The 18,270-nt window shown below is 41.5% G+C and overlaps 1 protein-coding gene across 7 annotated transcripts in view; it reads right to left on the bottom strand.

Annotated features, from left to right (window-relative positions):
* Positions 1–18,270, bottom strand: part of PHF21A (PHD finger protein 21A) — a 282,942-nt gene that overhangs the window by 189,717 nt on the left and 74,955 nt on the right. For 6 of the 7 annotated variants that reach the window (XM_053285532.1, XM_053285534.1, XM_053285531.1 and 3 more), the window contains exons 3-5: positions 15,071–15,228; positions 8,747–8,779; positions 6,096–6,161 (exon numbers count right to left, since the gene is read on the bottom strand). In XM_053285532.1, coding sequence (XP_053141507.1) covers positions 6,096–6,161; positions 8,747–8,779; positions 15,071–15,124 — 153 coding nt within the window. In that variant the 5' untranslated portion in view covers positions 15,125–15,228. Of the gene's footprint in view, positions 1–6,095; positions 6,162–8,746; positions 8,780–15,070; positions 15,229–18,270 lie in introns of those variants that run through there. The other variant, XM_053285535.1, reaches the window with a different exon arrangement.

Below are 18,270 nucleotides of genomic sequence, written 5' to 3'. Positions count from 1 at the left end.
TCATGAGCAAGACTAGGAAGCAAATATCCCCATCCAAGGAAGGGGCTGGTCCCCCTTTCCCCAACCTTTCTGTTAAAAGAACAGATCCTGGCTGCTCCAGAATCCTTGCCTGTGGCAGCCCCTCCAGCCTGTACTGGAGTGCCCCCCCAAAAATAGGGGATGTCCTGTTCGTGCTGGCTATCCCTGCAATAAGGAGGCTCCTTGCAAGGGGATACCCACCTGCATGGATGGTGTAGACATAGGGCCAGGTAAGGACCTTTATACCCATTCAAAGTTCCCAGGCTGTGTATGGTGTTATGCCATATGCAGATCTCCAGGTGTAGGGATTCCCATTTCCAACTGCCCTGGGACACTGTTCTCAGCCTTCAGGGCCATCGGCGGGGGGTGGGGAGCACATCCACACATGGGCTTGCAGGGCACAAGGCTTGACAGGAGCCTGGCAGCATCACAGATACCAGGACAGCACTAGCCAAAGTACCCATCCATGTGACTTTCCTGCACAGAGCATTTTCCCACGCTCCCCTTAGTCTGCCACTCTTAGAGAGCAGTCTGTGAAATAATGAGTATTTTGCTGCATACAACAAAAGTACTATCCCGTACAACCAGAATGCCATCTAAAGAATGTGCAAATAGTCCTCGCAGAGAGTTCTTCTCATGAGCTAGACTAGGGAGCAAATATCACCATCAGGGGAAGGGGCTGGGCCCTCCTTCCCCAACCTATCTGCGGAAAACTAGGACTTTGCTGCTCTGCCATTTACACTCAATCCAGGGTCTCCACCCCACTGCAAAATGTTCCCCTCCCAGCATGGTGATGGGGTGCCCTGCTTATGTTGCCACTTGGAGTGTTTGTGCTTGTGGACTTACATGACTGCTGCTCTCTTGGAGCAAAGCACTTAGTGCCCATCCTGTCATCCTGTGCCCTCTCCCTACCATTTGACAGGTGGGGGAAGCAAGGGACAAAGTGGGCATCAGGGATGTACCCATGCAGCTTGAAAGGCTGACGAGTCCAGGATCAGCTGTGGCAGCATCCCTGTAGCCTGGCAACTTGACAGCTGAATAGCTAACAGGAGGGGCAGGGGCTGGTTTTCCGAGAGGCTACCAGTGAGAAGCACTGAAAGCATGGAGCAGCTGAGTCCCTGGGTGTGACTGCGCTGCTGCCTCTGATTTGGGTTTGGAAATCAGCGCAAAACCACAGTTTTAACTGCACCACTGGCTGGATGTAATGCCTCGGCGGCAAAATCTCAGTTGTTGGCAGCGAGTCTTAGAGATAACTGAAGATTGGAGTTTGGGGAGGTAAACCGGAGGTACCTTTTGGGCCATAACCGTGGTTTCACCCATCCAAGTGTAATGGAGTCACAACCTCGGCCAGATTTAACTGAGGTTAGCCATTACATCTGAATGCAGTCATAGTTTGGATGCAAAGTGCCAATTACAGTTTGCCTTTTGGACACCTCAGCAAACAAATCAATTTCTGTTTGGTTTTCTTGATACATAGTCAAGGATACAAAGCAAATCACTTACCTGAAGACTAAAAGCCAAGATTTAAAGAACCATGAAACTAGTTCCATGAGCAAAGTAGGCTTTAGGTTTCCTTTTTGGCTACCAAATAATCATGTGTTACAACCAATGGAATTTCTCACAAGTATTAAAAGGTGTTTTTGTGTCCCTGAAGAAGGCATATGACAAACCGTGCTGGGCATTTTGGATCTTCTTCAATAAACCTTACATTACATTATGCACACTTTTTTAAGATGTTGCCACATAAAAAATTTTTTGCAACCCACCACTACTAATTTAGAATGAACCTTTCTTTGGAAAATAACCCACTGGAGAAGGTTAGGTTCTTTCAATATTAAGGCATTTTTAAATACCAAAAATTTATTCCAGCATCTGTATTTGACACACAGTGGCAAAGGCTAAGAAAATAATAGGGGCAATTTTATGAGCATTATTATTTTTTAATTTAAAAGGCAATCAAATGATAACTCCTGCTCCAAAAGTTTTCTCATGCTCTATAAAGTTTGGAGAAGCTGCAAAAAAGATTTCTTAAAGCAATCTTGGCGCCACCAGTGAGTTTTCTACAACCTTTACCACAATAAGGTTGACTGTCTTTTTATAACCATAAGAACCTCCAGTTAGTTGCAATTTCATAAGAGAGTGCTTTCCCCATCAGCATCTTGGCTAGTTAGGATTTCTTATTTGTTTAATTTTTTCCAAGCGTTTTCACTCCCAATTAGTAAGAGCACTGATCGACCAGAAGAACATAGATCCAAATGGATTGGAATGACAAGTAAAAGCAACATCAGTTAAATAATTTTTTTGCTGTTTGCTGTTAGGCATTAGGATTATTTATGTCATGAAATTTGTTAAATGATTTTCTTTTTCTTAAAAGGGGAACACATGAAGCTGGATAAGCTGTACTAACCAAATGAAGTTTCTACCTGATGCCCTCAGTTGCTGTAGGACAATGCTAAAACCAAGTGCCATGGAAACTATGTATATGCTCAAAACGCCTGCAACATGTTGGGGACTTAAAAGGGCATTTTATGAGATAATGCTTTATTTAAGGCATCAGAGCTACATTTTTGGCAGTTCTTTGGAGAATGAATTAGTTACAGTCAGATGCTGAAGTATGTTTTTTGCTGTTGAATCGCGATGTGGGGCTGACACAAAGCGTCAATGTTTGCTCCAATAGCAAGAAAAAACTTAGAGCTAAATGTGTGGGTACTTGGGTGGGAGTATAATATATTGATATGTATGTTTAATTCTGCATATGCTTGACTATTGGACTTGTTCTATGCTATGATTCTTCCTTCGTTCCCTTTTGTTATGACCTTTGGCTTGCACAATACAAGTCTGGAATAATCAAAACTTCTTGCTTTTACCTCAAACGTCTTGACTGCCTTTTTAAAAGTTGTAAGAGATTGGGAGGCTCTTATTTCAGAATGCGGCTCTTATTTCAGCTGGGAGCATGTTCCAAAGCCTTGGGGCAGCAATGGAGAAGGCTCGTCCCTTCGTAGCCACCAGATGAGCCGGTGGCAACTGCAGACAAATCTCTCCTGATGATCTCAGTGGGCAGTGTGGTTCATAGTGAAGAAGACGCTCTCTTAAATACCCAGGACCCAAGCTGTTTAGGGCTTTATAGGTTATAACCAAGACCTTGTATTTTGCCCGGAAACTTATTGGCAACCAGTGTAGATTTTTTAAGATAGGAATAATATGGTCTCTCTGAAATAACCCAGAGACCAACCTGGCAGCCGCATTCTGAACCAACTGCAGTTTCCGGACTACGTACAAAAGCAGCTCCACATAGAGCACATTGCAGTAATCAAGTCTGGAGGTGACCAGAAGAAGTACTACTGTTCTGTTATATAAAAGAGCAGAGAATCACTCCAACCTTTTGCACAGCACCAGAGACGCCTCTTCTGTGAACAGAAAAAGCTATGCTCACAGAAGAGAGCATTGTAAAAGTAGAACTCTCCAGATCACAGAAAAACATCCTCCTGCAATGTTGCACTATACAGGTGAAACTCGAAAAATTAGAATATCGTGCAAAAGTTCATTAATTTCAGTAATGCAAATTAAAAGGTGAAACTGATATATGAGATAGACGCATTACATGCAAAGCGAGATAAGTCTAGCCTTAATTTGTTATAATTGTGATGATCATGGCGTACAGCTCATGAGAACCCCAAATCCACAATCCCAGAAAATTAGAATATTACATGAAACCAATAAAACAAGGATTGTCAATAGAACAATATCGGACCTCTGAAAAGTATAAGCATGCATTTGTATTCAGTACATGGTTTGGGCCCTTTTTACAGCAATTACTGCCTCAATGCGGCGTGGCATGGATGCTATCAGCCTGTGGCACTGCTGAGGTGTTATGGAAGACCAGGATGCTTCAATAGCGGCCTTCAGCTCTTCTGCATTGTTTGGTCTCATGTCTCTCATCCTTCTCTTGGCAATGCCCCATAGATTCTCTATGAGGTTCAGGTCAGGCGAGTTTGCTGGCCAATCAAGCACAGTAATCCCATGGTCATTGAACCAGGTTTTGGTACTTTTGGCAGTGTGGGCATGTGCCAAGTCCTGCTGGAAAATGAAGTCAGCATCCCCATACAGCTCATCTGCGGAAGGAAGCATGAAGTGCTCCAAAATCTCCTGATAGACGGCTGCGTTGACCTTGGACTTAATGAAGCACAGTGGACCAACACCAGCAGATGACATGGCTCCCCAAATCAACACAGACTGTGGAAACTTCACACTGGACTTCGGGCATCTTGCATTGTGTGCCTCTCCATTCTTCCTCCAGACTCTGGGTCCTTGGTTTCCAAATGAGATGCAAAAGTTGCTCTCATCAGAAAAGAGGACTTTGGACCACTGAGCAACAGACCAGTTCTTTTTTTCCTGAGCCCAGGTAAGACGCTTCTGTCATTTGTTGTTCAGGAGCGGCTTGACAAGAGGAATACGACATTTGAAGCCCGTGTCCAGGATCCGTCTGTGTGTGGTGGCTCTTGATGCACTAACTCCAGCCTCAGTCCACTCCTTGTGAAAGTCCCCAACACTTTTGAATGGCCTTTTCCTGACAATCCTCTCCAGGCTGCGGTCGTCCCTGCTGCTTGTGCACCTTTTTCTTCCACACTTTTCCCTTCCACATAACTTTCTATTAATGTGCTTTGATACAGCACTTTGGGAACATCCAACTTCTTTTGCAATTACCTTTTGAGGCTTTCCCTCCTTATGGAGGGTGTCAATGATGGTTTTCTGCACAACTGTCAAGTCAGCAGTCTTTCCCATGATTGTGATTCCTAATGAACCAGACTGAGAGACCATTTAAAGGCTCAGGAACCCTTTGCAGGTGATATGGATTGATTAGCTGATTGGAGTGGGACACCTGGAGCCTAGACTGTTGAACCTTTTCACAATATTCTAATTTTCTGGGATTGTGGATTTGGGGTTCTCATGAGCTGTACGCCATGATCATCACAATTATAACAAATTAAGGCTAGACTTATCTCGCTTTGCATGTAATGCGTCTATCTCATATATCAGTTTCACCTTTTAATTTGCATTACTGAAATTAATGAACTTTTGCACGATATTCTAATTTTTTGAGTTTCACCTGTACACAGTCTAGATGACAGCCGCAGTCTAAGCCAGTGTGTCAGGGCCGGACTGGGGGCACTGAGAGAGCGGTGGAATGTATGTGGGGAGGGCACCGGGTGTTGAGCAGAATGGGTACTGAAGGGTGGGAGTATTCACTGCTGCTGAGTGCGGCGGGGCACAGGGGCACACCGGGAATATGCCCTGTTGCCCTGTGGGCCAGTCCAAGCCTACAGTGTGTTTAATAGTTTGTCTTAACAGATACATGGAAACTCAATACCTGTATTACATTTTAAACTAGATTTTTAAAAATAAAAAGATACACACTAACTGGTTTTTTTAAAAAATCAGATTTAACCTAATCACCAATTTGCCCATTCCACCAAGAGATCTCCCTCAACTCCAAGCTAACAAGAATCCCCCAAACCACTGACAAAGCATCCCAACGTATCTGCTACAATCTATGTGGGTATAGGACCAACAGAGTTATCTGCAAATAAAAACTACTAAAGCAGACTGCAACATAATACAAGCAATATATACACTAGTGTGAGTGGAGGTTTCACTAACACAGATATATGTCAGACTAACCCAATTTGTAGATTTCAAAATAATTAAGATAGACTTGTAATTTAAGAATCCACTAAACTTATTTTGATATTCACATTATGAAGTTTATAATCTACTGCAACATAAAACACTTAGGGCAAATAAAATGCTCAATCTTTCTCAACCGCCACCATAAAGAGTTGAGTTTACAGATGATACAGTTTAAATACCAACTTTCCAGACCCATATAGCACTAGATAAACTGCACTTTATCCAGGACTAATGTACCAATACTTATTTTTGTTAAATACATCAAACAAGATCCAAAGCTTTTGGCTGCCCACACTTATTTTCACACATGAAGAAATTTAGCAGTTTGCCCGATAGCTGGGAAAAGACATCTTTAGAACATGGTGTTAAAAATATACCAGTTTCCTTACCTGTTTCTCACTCAAAGCTGTGATTTTGGCTTGAAGTTCATGAAGCTGCTTCTTCAAATCAGCATTCTGATTAGAAAGAAAAAATATCTTTGAGCAAGTATTCCAGTTGTTAACCCAGAATAGTAGGGAAATGACTTCTTTTTAAAACACACACACACACACACACACTCTATAAATAATAGAGCACCTTTAGATTGTAGCCAATCAGATTTCTTAAAGGGCTCAATAGAGAGCCATTATTTGAGTTGCCTGGTACTACAATCATTTAGTGGCTCTTTTCAATGCTCAGGGACATTTTGGTGGCTGGTAGAGAAGACATGATATGAAGTGTCATTCATTGAAAGGCTTAATTAACAAGGACATCCAAGGGTGCTTTACAATATATTCTATAAAAGTAAGTGTTTTCTTTTATGGGATGTTCTGTACTAAAGAAAAATGAAATTTCAAGAGATACATTTAACATAAAAGCACAATCTAGCCTACAAGGGTTGCTTTACACTTAATGGGTGCACATTATAGATTTGTCTCTAATATCTGCACAAACTGAGGCACACGTGTCTTTCTCCCCAGGCTCCCCCAGCATGAATATACATCACTTACAACAGGTGAAAGAAAAAATGCAACTATGTATGGACTTCAGATGTTACAGGTTTAACCTTATGCACATATATAACCACATGCTTATTTAAAAATTTAATATGCCAAGTGTCCCCAAAATAAAAATCATAATCATCTGCAGATTTACTTGCCTAGGAACACAGGAAGCTACCATATACAGAGTCAGACCACTGGTCCTTCTAGCTCAGTATTGTCTACACAGACTGACAGTGGCTTCTCCATGGTTACAGGCAGGAATCTCTCTCAGCCCTTGTCTTGGAGATGCCAGGGAGGGAACTTGGAACCTTCTGCTCTTCCCAGTGGCTCCATCCCCTGAGGGGGAATATCTTACAGTGCTCACATGTAGTCTCCCATTCAAATGCAACCCAGGGCAGGCCCTGCTTAGCAAAGGGAACAATTCACACTTGCTACCACAAGACCAGTTCTCCTCTAGGTTTGAGACAACTAAGCCAACCAACTGCCAGCAAGGAAAGACTTGCCTATAATCAGGGCTAAACAAACTACAGCTGCTCAGCCACACTCCCTTACCTTAAATGTCCTCAGTAGGAGCGACTGGAAGGCAGTAGTTAAATAGCGACATCACAAGGTGAACAGCAAAGCCCAATGATATGGGCAGGAAATTCTGCCTGAATATTCCTGGCACCATGTGGAAACTATGTTATTTCTGTTTCTGATAGTGGACTTTACTGTGCTTTTATTGTGAGGATCTTTTAGCTACTTGCAGAGCCTTTTTCAGTGTCGACTACAAAGCAGGATATAACTTTTCAAAATAAATAAAGAGAACTAAACGCCAAATAGAGAACTAAAAATACCAAAAAGAGAACTAAACAAAGAACAAAATAATTTGTCTCCAGTTCAAGAGAATACTCCTTACAGTTGTATTATATGGAATATTTTCTAGGTTCTAGAGTATATTTTAAAAAGCTACAATTCCTAATGTCACCTTAACACCAAAATCATGCATGTTAACAAATTCATTTCAAGGGCACTTTCTCAATTCTAAGATGTATGAATTCCAAGAACACTGAGCAAGTTATACATATTTAATTAATCCTGTATCATTCCTCCCCACTCTCCCGAGTAATATAGGGTTAGTTCACCTGTCCTACAGGTTGGCGTTAGATGACCAAGCCTCAGACTCTCAACACCTTCTCTATTTACACAATCCACTTAATTATGTCATCTTCTAGTTTGCCTGCAGCAGGCCACAGTTTACCAGGTGGAATGTTAAGAGTAAACCATGGCTTGTGTTTGTTCACCAAACCAGAATTACACATATACTTTAAACTGTTATTACTATGGTTTGGTGGGCAAGCACAAACCATAGTTGCCCAGTTTGGATGCAACTGGCATCTACTGTTCAACACAAATCAGGAACTAACTAAGCTGAGTGAATGAGGAGGAAAAGTGGCAATGTATGCGCACAATGCTCATTCTGGTCATGTCAAGCCAGTAATACGTGAAGAAAACCACAGCGTGAGTATGCTTCAGAAACATATTTTGACAAATTTCTACTTGTTAGGTCAACAAACAACTCTCAACACTATATTTTCTAGAATCTAGTGCTATTTCTACAGCAATTTATACCCCTGGCATTAAAAAAGAGCCCAGGTTTGATGTAATATTTTGTACTCTCTCTACAACATTTTGCAATCATTATGTAAGCACATGTGGGTGGAAATATTATGCAAGAATGGATGATCCATATACAATTCCAGAAGTTATTCCTGAAGTAGGACCTAATGCCCATTCACCATCCTGGTCATATGATCATCTTTCAAAAATTAGGAGAATCAATTTGAATGTAACCTTGCTCATGAGATTAATCTCAAAAGAGTAGTAATGTTAATGCAAGATGTTACTTCAGAGAGAAAAAACCAGCCCGTCAAAATAAGTTTCTACTGAGGTCATCACTCAAGATAATTCCTTACACTTTTCTATTTCACTTTGGAAAACACTCCCAGTAAAACACAATGAAAATTCTTGAATCTCAACAAGGAATGGTATGACCGGTGTGAACAAAACATATTTACCTGTGGGTCTTGCTTCATTTGGGCAACCAGTTTCTAAAAAGAGAAGACCAAGAAATTAATTAATAGGGGTTCAATGAAGGTTCTGCAAGGACCCTTGACTAAAGCTGGATTTTAAATCAGAGTTCTTTATTTTAAACATTTCATGCATTCATTAAAACAATGCTTCTCATAAAGGGGTTGCCTATTACTACCATCATTATCCATACATTTAAGTATGCTGATAATGGCAATGAAGGTAGAAGCTGCTAAAACGTTTCTGGGGGCGGGAGGGAAGTCTCTAAAATAAAACAAACCAGCTCAGTAACCTTATTTAATAATTGTTATCAAACTAGTACCTTGTTTAGTCCAAGAATAATTTCAAATGCAAAAGCTCTTTGATTAAATTAAGAAAAATTGAAAATACATTTCAAAAATTACAGAATTGTAGGGATGCGCTCAAAATGCAATTCAGCATCCAAATTGCAGCACAATCCCTTTAAAACTGAGGGCTTCCATAGCCCCTTTAAGATGGAAGAGGTCCATCCCTGCTACTTCTCCGCTTACCAACATTGCCATACTTGTGGTGCTCCCCCAGCTGCCTCTGCATGGCACAAGAACACAAATACGCGGGGGCCAAGGCATCACACAGGGGCAGCTGGGGGAGAGCGCCACCGGCACACATTGATAGCTGGGGGAAGTGCTGTGAGTACAACCAATGTGGAATACAACAAGCGCTGCGAGTACAACAAAAAGCAGAGCAGCAGGGACCAACCTGTTCTCCTCCATGTTAAAGGGGCTTCAGTTTTAAAGGGATTGTGCTGCGATTCGGATACCGAATCGCATTTTGGCACATCCCTACAGAATTGCCTTACTGTGGTCTTGGCTGGTACAACATGACCCACCCTTACCCTGAATGAGTAGAAAGGTTCACGTGAGATACCCTCCAGATTTATTGCATTCTTCCTTCTGTTTCCAAAATGTATTCCCCTTTTCCTTACAGAAAAGCTTCATATTTTGTAGAATAAGCACTTGCTAAAATCTGACCCATATCATAGTCACCAGAGATTGAGCTTCCTTTGCATTTTCATCTTAATCTCTTTCCACCTTCTCTCTTTTTTTGAATTTTCCTATTCTCTCAATATGTGGCAACTTCACTTCTGTCTCAAACCCCTTTCACCTCCCACCTTCTTGTGTTACTTTAATTCAAATTGCCTGGGTCTTTTCTGCCTGCTTCTCAGGACACTTTTCTTTAATAGAGAAAAAATCAAGTTAACAGTGTGCAGCTATATTATAGCTACACTGTGGCTACACTGTGAAGTTCTCTCAACTTTAGGGGAACTTCTATTATAATATTACTATTATTGTTACCTCCTGACAGGATTTTGGGGGAATGCAGGAGGTGAGCCCCCAAGACTATGTTTTGGGGATTACTCCTGAATTACCTCTCTGTAGTCCTGGTGGTTTGAGCTTCAGTTTTCACTGTATCATTTGTTAACCCTCTGGGCTACTATAATTTACTGTATGTGTCGGCCATGAACAGGACACAAGATTAGCTTGTGATCTACCAAAACTTATTAATATTTGCATTAGCAAATAATCTTGCACTGTACCTCTTCCCTACCACACACATGTGCACAAGACATTTTGGATACATAAATATACTATCTATAATAATTTTCCAGTTTCTGGACTGAGTGATTATGGATTCATGCTAAGAACAGAAGTATCCTTGAACTCAAGAGTGAGATTTGTGCCTTAGAGCAAGAAGGAATTGAACATTCTATTTCCGCAAATATTTAGCACCAAAGTCCTGATCTTTGAACCCAAGAAGTCTGAGAAAATTTGCTTCTGATGTACTCAGAAATAATTAACCTATAAAACCAAGTGTAAAATATCAACATTTAGACTTTAGAGGGACAGTACAATTGTTCATGACGAATACAGTAAGAAGAGACACTAGCCTAATTTCCATAGCCTCTTAGTCTTTGTTAGCTCCTCAAAACTAAAGCTTTCCTTTTTCAAAGTGGCTAGCTTTCTTGTTTGAAACTGATAGCCGGGAATGTTAATGGATGAAGATTCAAGTGCATATGAACTCTTGATTTCTACCAGACCTAAACATTAAGGATTGGATTCACCACCATTCATCCACTTGCATGAATAAACACACCTCCATTCATGTGTGGAGGGGAAGAGGGAAGAGTTCACTGATCCTCTCTCCATAGATTCTTATGCCTTCTCCTCTAGAGGCCAAGGGGAGATCCTTCAGAGCAATATGCAATACGACAGGGAATCAGCAACCCCCACCTTGAGCATGAGTAGAGCTTACAATCTGGAGATTTCGATCCAAGCCATTGTCACCCCAATTTACATGAAAGGCGGCTGCCAAATGCTGTTGCCAAGATTGACATACTTCTCAGTATCTAGAGCTACATTTCACCTAGGTCACTAAGCTGGGATTGTGCACACAAGACAATCACTGCCACCAGCTTTGTATTGCTGATCAGCTGTTGGAGAGGGCAACTGATGAAATCAAGCTGCTTTCACCAAGCATCTAATGAGTGGTAGGTGTTTTCAGATACATGTGTCTAGATGTCAGTATCTCAGAAGCAGGGCCATTTTGCAGAGGAGCTTATGTATAATGGGTAGGACCTAAATATTTAACTTCCACCTATATATGCATATGGAAATTTGCATTCATACACACACACAACCAGCTCTATCTGGGTTGCATGGACGTCTCAGAGGACAATGGTACCTACTCACAAGTAAATTTGTATAGGATTGTATCTTTTGTGCAAGACACATATATCTTCCCCAAAATGTGTTCTTTCAAGATTGATGGCTTCTAATTCAAGGTCTTGGAGATGATCTTGGACTAATTTCAAATGATGGAACTGTGAACCTATTTATATATGAACATGCCCCACATGTATTATTTATTATTAAAACTTTTATACCGCCCTTACAAAATGCTCAGGACGGTTTACATTAACACACCATTAAAATCAGTTAATAATTAAAACAAAAACTATAAAGCATAAAACAACGATTAACAATTAAAAACATTGTAAAACAGCAATTAAATAATCAGAACTATTTAAAAACAAGTTTTAAAAAGCTGAGAAAGCCTGGTTGAAGAGAAGTGTTTTTAGGTGTTTTTAAAAAATTGCCAGAGATGGGGAGGCTCGTATCTCAGCAGGGAGCGCATTCCACAATCTCGGGACAGCAGCTGAGAAGGCCCGTCTCTGTGTAGCCACCAAACAAGTTGGCGGCAACTGGAGACAGACCTCAAGTGACCTCAATGGGCAGTGGGGCTCATAACGGAGAAGACGCTCTCTTAAATAACTTATTTATACCTGACTTAAATATGTAGTCAACTTAACTAACTTATATACAGATTGAGAAGCTCTCCACATCTGCATTTCTTATTTTTGTTAAGAACTCTGTGTAATAATTCTTTCTGAACTGTGCATGGGTCACTTAGGAATCTGGTTAACTAAATGCAGAATGTGTTCATGTACCTGCCTTCAGGTTATCAGACTATCTCAAATGTGTAAGGATTGTCTACAAAAGCGTGAATTTTGAGTCTTCAACTGAACTCATCTAAAAGAACTTCTTCTCACATTCATTCCAGGTATTGGCAAGTATAGATAGGCAAGAAGTCTTACATTTGAGAGGAATGTCCAGCAACATATATGGCATATGTGAAAATAATGCTATTGGTGTTATTTCTGATTTTTAAAAATTCCTTTCACATGTTACGGGTCTCACACAACAGCCACACTATCCTATATAAATTTACTTGTAAGACCCATTAACCTTGGAGGTCTTACCAGCTCAGTCTTAGCTGTCAAAATGTCTCTTAAGCCATTTCAAAACCTCCATACAAATACAACTTCCACCTGCAATATGCAGTTGGCAGTAAGAAGATAAACAACACACTACTCACAAAAGGTTAAGCTGGACCTACTGACAAGTAATGTGGTCTGAAATAAAGCATTAGTCCAAATATTTTACTTCAAAGGACCGGCTAAAGTTTTTCTACCTAGTGGATATCAATTTTAAAGGAAGAATGTTGTAGAAAAAGTAAATTATACCTGCTACTTATAGTTTGCAGTTTACCATATTGAAAGTTACAAGCAGGTCTTTGGCAGGATCATGCTCTAAGAACTTTGAAATAGGGGTGTGCAATTCGGGTTTTCGGGTGATTCGGCTCGGACCCGAACTGAATCACCCCGTTCTGTTTTGTGCCCGAATCTGGGTCACCCGAATCACCCTTGATTCGGTTCGGATTCGGATTTAATCTGAATCCGAATCTGAATCGATTCGGGGGGGTAAAAAGGGGCCCAGGGGCAAAATTTTGGGGTGGGGTGGTAGTGCCCAATGGGTAGAGTCTACCATCCCAATTTCAGGGGGATTGGGAAAAATCCTGATTTTTGGTGAATTTTTAAAGTTTTAGTGACTTTGGGGCAGTTCGGGGGCATAGCATGGGATCTGGGCAAAAGGAGTGGGGTGGGGTGGTAGTGCCTAATGGGTGCAGGCTACCACCCCAATTTCAGGGGGATTGGGCAAAGGGCTGGTTTTTGGTAAATTTCTGAAATTTTCATGTCTTTGGGGCAGATTGGGGCATATTGGGGCAGAAAGTGGGGCCTGGGGCAGAATAGTGGGGTGGGGTGGTAGTGCCTAATGGGTGGAGGCTACCACCCCAATTTCAGGGGGTTTGGACAAAGGGATGATTTTTTGAGAATTTTTGAAGTTTTAGTGACTTTGGGGCAGTTTGGGGGCAGAAAGTGGATCTGCCCCAAAATAGTGGGGTGGGGTGGTAGTGCCTAATGGGTGGAGGCTACCACCCCAATTTCAGGGGGATTGGGCAGAGGGCTGATTTTTTGAGAATTTTTGAAGTTTGGGTGTCTTTGGGGCAGATTGGGGGCAGAAAGTGGATCTGCCCCAAAGGAGTGGGGTGGGCTGGTAGATAGTGTCTAATGGGTGGAGGCTACCACCCATCCCCAATTTAAGAGTGATTGGGCAGGGGGTGAATTTTGGTGAATTTATTTTTATGAGGTTTGTCTTCATAAGGTGAAGTGTGCTAAATTGATTACTTCCTCATATTATTCATAGTAAAGGAAAGTGTGAAAAAGTGAAAGTGGGGTCATGAGAGTTGTTTTAATTGAAAAAAATCTCATTTGCTATGATAGAATGAGAATTCACACCTCAGAAGTTTTTTCTCAAAAAATCAGCCCTTTGCCCAACCCCCCTGAAATTGGGGTGGTAGCCTGCACCCATTAGGCACTACCACCCCACCCCACTCCTTTTGCCCAGATCCCATGCTATGCCCCCGAACTGCCCCAAAGTCACTAAAACTTTAAAAAATCGCCAAAAATCAACCATGAACCGAATCACCCGAATTTTTCGGGTCCGAAATTCGGGTGATTCGGCTCGTGCCCGAAAAATATTGGGGGACATCGGGGGTGATTCGGTTCGGCCCCGAATCACCCGAAATTGTTCATTTCTGGCACAGATCGTTCTGTGCCCGAAATTTTTTGCACATCCCTACTTTGAAATCAGAAGACAAATAGAGCTCCAAATTTTTGTTTTTCAAAAAGTTGTACCCTCTGGCTACAAAAACTCTACACCATCTGCATATATACTCTTTTTAAAATAAATGAGTACAAGCCTCCTGCGAGGAACATTTTATTAGATTCTGTGGTCCATTTATTTTCATGGTATTACTCTTTTTTCTTCTTTTCAATGTTGTATAAGATGCACAGTAAAAATTGGAGACGACTGGGTCAAACAGATTTGAGTGTTACAATTTATGAGCTGAAGGGCGAAGGAAATGACTGGAGGTAGCCTGTTGCTGCTGCTCTAGTGGGCTGTTTACAGTTTATTTTCTTCTACATATTTGTTCAGTTTTTGAAACCTGGGCAAAAGCTGTTGAGAGCGCAATACTAGGGGAAACTATGTGGCTAGGAAATATTAGTGCAACACACAACCAAGCTCTTTCATCACAACTTTTATCTCTAGAAAGCAATTTTTGATTTAGTCTGCCTCTTTTATACTATAAGCTTTTAATTACATACATTATTTCAGTTGTGAGACCCTTGGGGGACAGAAGTATACGTGTACAGAGAAAACTGCCAAAAATTATCCTGAGCCCAAGAGATATTGCAGGCTATGAATTGAAAAAATAAAGGTACAATCTACACTGCAGTAGGAAACTTACCACCATATCAAAACTTATGAATCAATTATTGCTTGGTCTGACTTCCTAAGAAGTCAGAAACCTTGAAACCACTTTTACTAAATATTGCAAGACAGACATGAAAGGTAAGGAATGCAATTTACCTGGTGAACCTGAATTTCCACTTTCAGAGCCTCCTGAAGAGTCTGCAACTCCATTCTCTACCTTCTCCACTTTCTTGAGCTGTTGAGGTTACTAAATCCCCACCACCTTGACAGAGTTGCTTCACAGTACAGGACGTTTTCTCTTCTTTACACTCTTTCTGTAGAATATATTTTATGGTTATCAAGAGAAAGGGAAAATATGAAAACCCAGGTTCAAAACAACCTGGTATTTATTATACAAGATCAAACCTCACAAGCACAGGATCCATGATATGCCCACTAGAACTGTTCTATACACTCAAAGCTGAGAACTAAACATTTACTTGAAACCAAGTCCCATCAAGGTCAACGGAAGTTGCTTCCTAGTAAATGCAATTAAAAATACAACATTATTTTCCTACCAGTACCACTGGTTTTCTTACCAGTGTATTAAATCATACTGCACAAATGAGAAAGGAATACATAAAAATACATGCACTGAATGGGGATTAGGCAAAGTAGTCTAATATTAGTATGCTTCATGAAAGTAGAATGACATCGAATGAAAGGCTGGGCTACTTTGATCAAGTGAATTACAAAACAGGCTACATAATGTATCTCTATTATGAAAATTGTTTTAATAATCAAGTAAATAGTCAAAACAGTGGTACATCTGTTGGTGACCTCCAGACTTGACTTCTGTAATGCGCTCTACATGGGGCTGCCTTTGTACGTAGTCCGTAAACTTCAGTTGGTTCAGAATGCGGCAGCCAGGTTGGTCTCTGAGTCATCTTGGAGAGACCATGTTACTCCTCTACTGATGGAGCTACACTGGCTGCCAATAGGTTTCCAGATAAAATACAAATTGCTAGTTATAACTTATAAAGCTCTAAATGGCTTAGGCCCTCGGTATCTAGGAGAGCGTCTTCTTCACTACAAGCCCCACCGCCCATTGAGGTCATCTGAGGAGGTCCGTCTCCAGTTACTGCCAACTCGTTTGGTAGCTACACAGAGACAGGCCTTCTTGGTCGCTGCCCTGAGATTGTGGAATGCACTCCCTGCTGAGATACGATCCTCCCCATCTCTGGCAATTTTCAAAAAACACCTTAAAACCCATCTTTTCGCCCAAGCTTTCTCAGGTTCCTAAAAAGTTTTGGGGTTTTAATCTCTGGTTTACTTTTAAATTGTTTTTAAGTTTTTTGTATATGTTTTTAAACTGGTTTTATGTAATTGTTAACCGCCCATAGACGAACGTTTGGGGCGGTGTACACATTTGATTAAATAAATAAATAAATAAATAAATAAAATGAGCTTGCTATGAAAACATTTAGAAAACCCTAGTAGTGAATACTGTAACTATCCAGGTTTTATTAAGTGTTCCCAAGTTTGACACATTTACTGGAGTTTCAAGCTCCACTTCTAAATGCTACATTCAGAAGTTAACATTTCACTCAACAAATCCACACTGCTTGTTTTGTGGATATCTGTTTATTTTATTTATTTAATCAATCATATTTTTACACCGCCCAAAACTTACATCTCTGGGCGATTTACAACAAGATTAAAAAGTAAAACATTAATTAAAAACAAAAGCAAAACAAAAAAATTTAAAAGCAAGAAATGTAAAACACAATTTAAATTTTTTAAAACAATATTCTAAAAACAACATTCAAAACAATTAAAACAATATTAGTTAAAAGCCCGGGTGAAGAAATGTGTCTTTTAGGACTTTTTAAAGGATGTCAGAGATGGGGAGACTCTTATTGCACTAGGGAGCGCATTCCAAAGCCTCGGGGCAGCAACAGAGAAGGCCTGTCCCTGAGTAGCCACCAGATGAGCCGGTGGCAAATGCAGACGGACCTCTCCTGATGATCTCAATGGGCAGCGGGGTTCATTATGAAGAAGTCATTCTCTTAAAAACCCAGGGCCCAAGCTGTTTAGGACTTTATAGGTTATGACCAACACCTTGTATTTTGCCCTGAAACATATTGGCAGCCAGTGTAACTCCTTCAATACGGGAGTAATATGGTCTCTCCTAGATGACCCAGAGACGAGACTGGCTGCCACATTCTGGACCAACTGTAGTTTCCGGACTATGTACAAGGGCAGCCCCACATAGAGCACATTACAGTAATCCAGTCTGGAGGTCACCAACAGATGTACCACTGTTTTGAGGTCGTCTAACTCAAGAAACGAACGCAGCTGGCGTATCAGCCGAAGCTGATAGAAGGCACCTCTGGCCACTGTCTCAGCCTGGGACACAAAGGAGAGACTTGGATCCAGAAGTACCCCCAGACTGTGTACCTGTTCCTTCTGGGGAAGCGTGACACCATCCAGAACAGGCAGATCAAACTCGTCTCTCAAGTTCCGAACCCACACAATGAGTACCTCCGTCTTATCTGGATTCAGTCTCAGTTTTTTATCCCTCATCCAGCCCATTACCAACTCCAGGCAGGCATTTAGGGAGATTATGCCCTCTCCCGATGATGCTGACATGGAGAAATAGATTTGGGTGTCATCAGCATACTGATAGCACTCTGTACCAAATCTCCTGATGATCTCTCCCAACGGTTTCATGTAGATGTTAAACAACATCGGAGCCAATATAGAGCCCTGAGGGACACCATACAAAAGTTCAGATTTTGAAGAACAGCAGTCTCCAAGGGACACCATCTGAAACCTGCCTGAGTGGTAGGATCGGAACCACTGCAAAGCAGTGCCTCCCACCCCCAACCCCCTCAGGCGCTCCAGAAGGATACTATGGTCAATAGTATCGAAAGCCGCCGAGAGGTCCAAAAGGACCGACAGTCACATTTCCTCTGTCAACTGCCAGTTGGAGATCATCCATCAGGCCGACCAAGGCAGTCTCCACCCCATAGCCAGCCCGAAAGCCAGTTTGAAATGGGTCTAGATAATCCATTTCCTCCAAGACTGTCTGGAGCTGGGAGGCCACCACCCTCTCAATTACCTTGCCCAGCCATGGAAGGTTGGAGACAGGCCTGTAGTTACTCAGCTCCGAAGGATCCAAGGTAGGCTTCTTTAGAAGTGGTCTAATAATTGCCTCCTTAAGACTAGGAGGCATCCTACCTTCCCTCAGAGATGCATTTATTATCTCTACCAGGCCTTCTACAACAACCTCCCTGCTAGATTGAACAAGCCATGCCGGGCAAGGGTCAAGAGGACAGGTGGTGGGCCGCACCGTTCCAATCAGCTTGTCCACA

This window comes from Hemicordylus capensis, chromosome 1 (genome assembly GCF_027244095.1).
Source record: "Hemicordylus capensis ecotype Gifberg chromosome 1, rHemCap1.1.pri, whole genome shotgun sequence".
NCBI lineage: Eukaryota > Metazoa > Chordata > Lepidosauria > Squamata > Cordylidae > Hemicordylus > Hemicordylus capensis.
The sequence above is the reverse complement of the archived record's forward strand: the minus strand, read 5'-3'. Positions and strand labels throughout refer to the sequence as shown.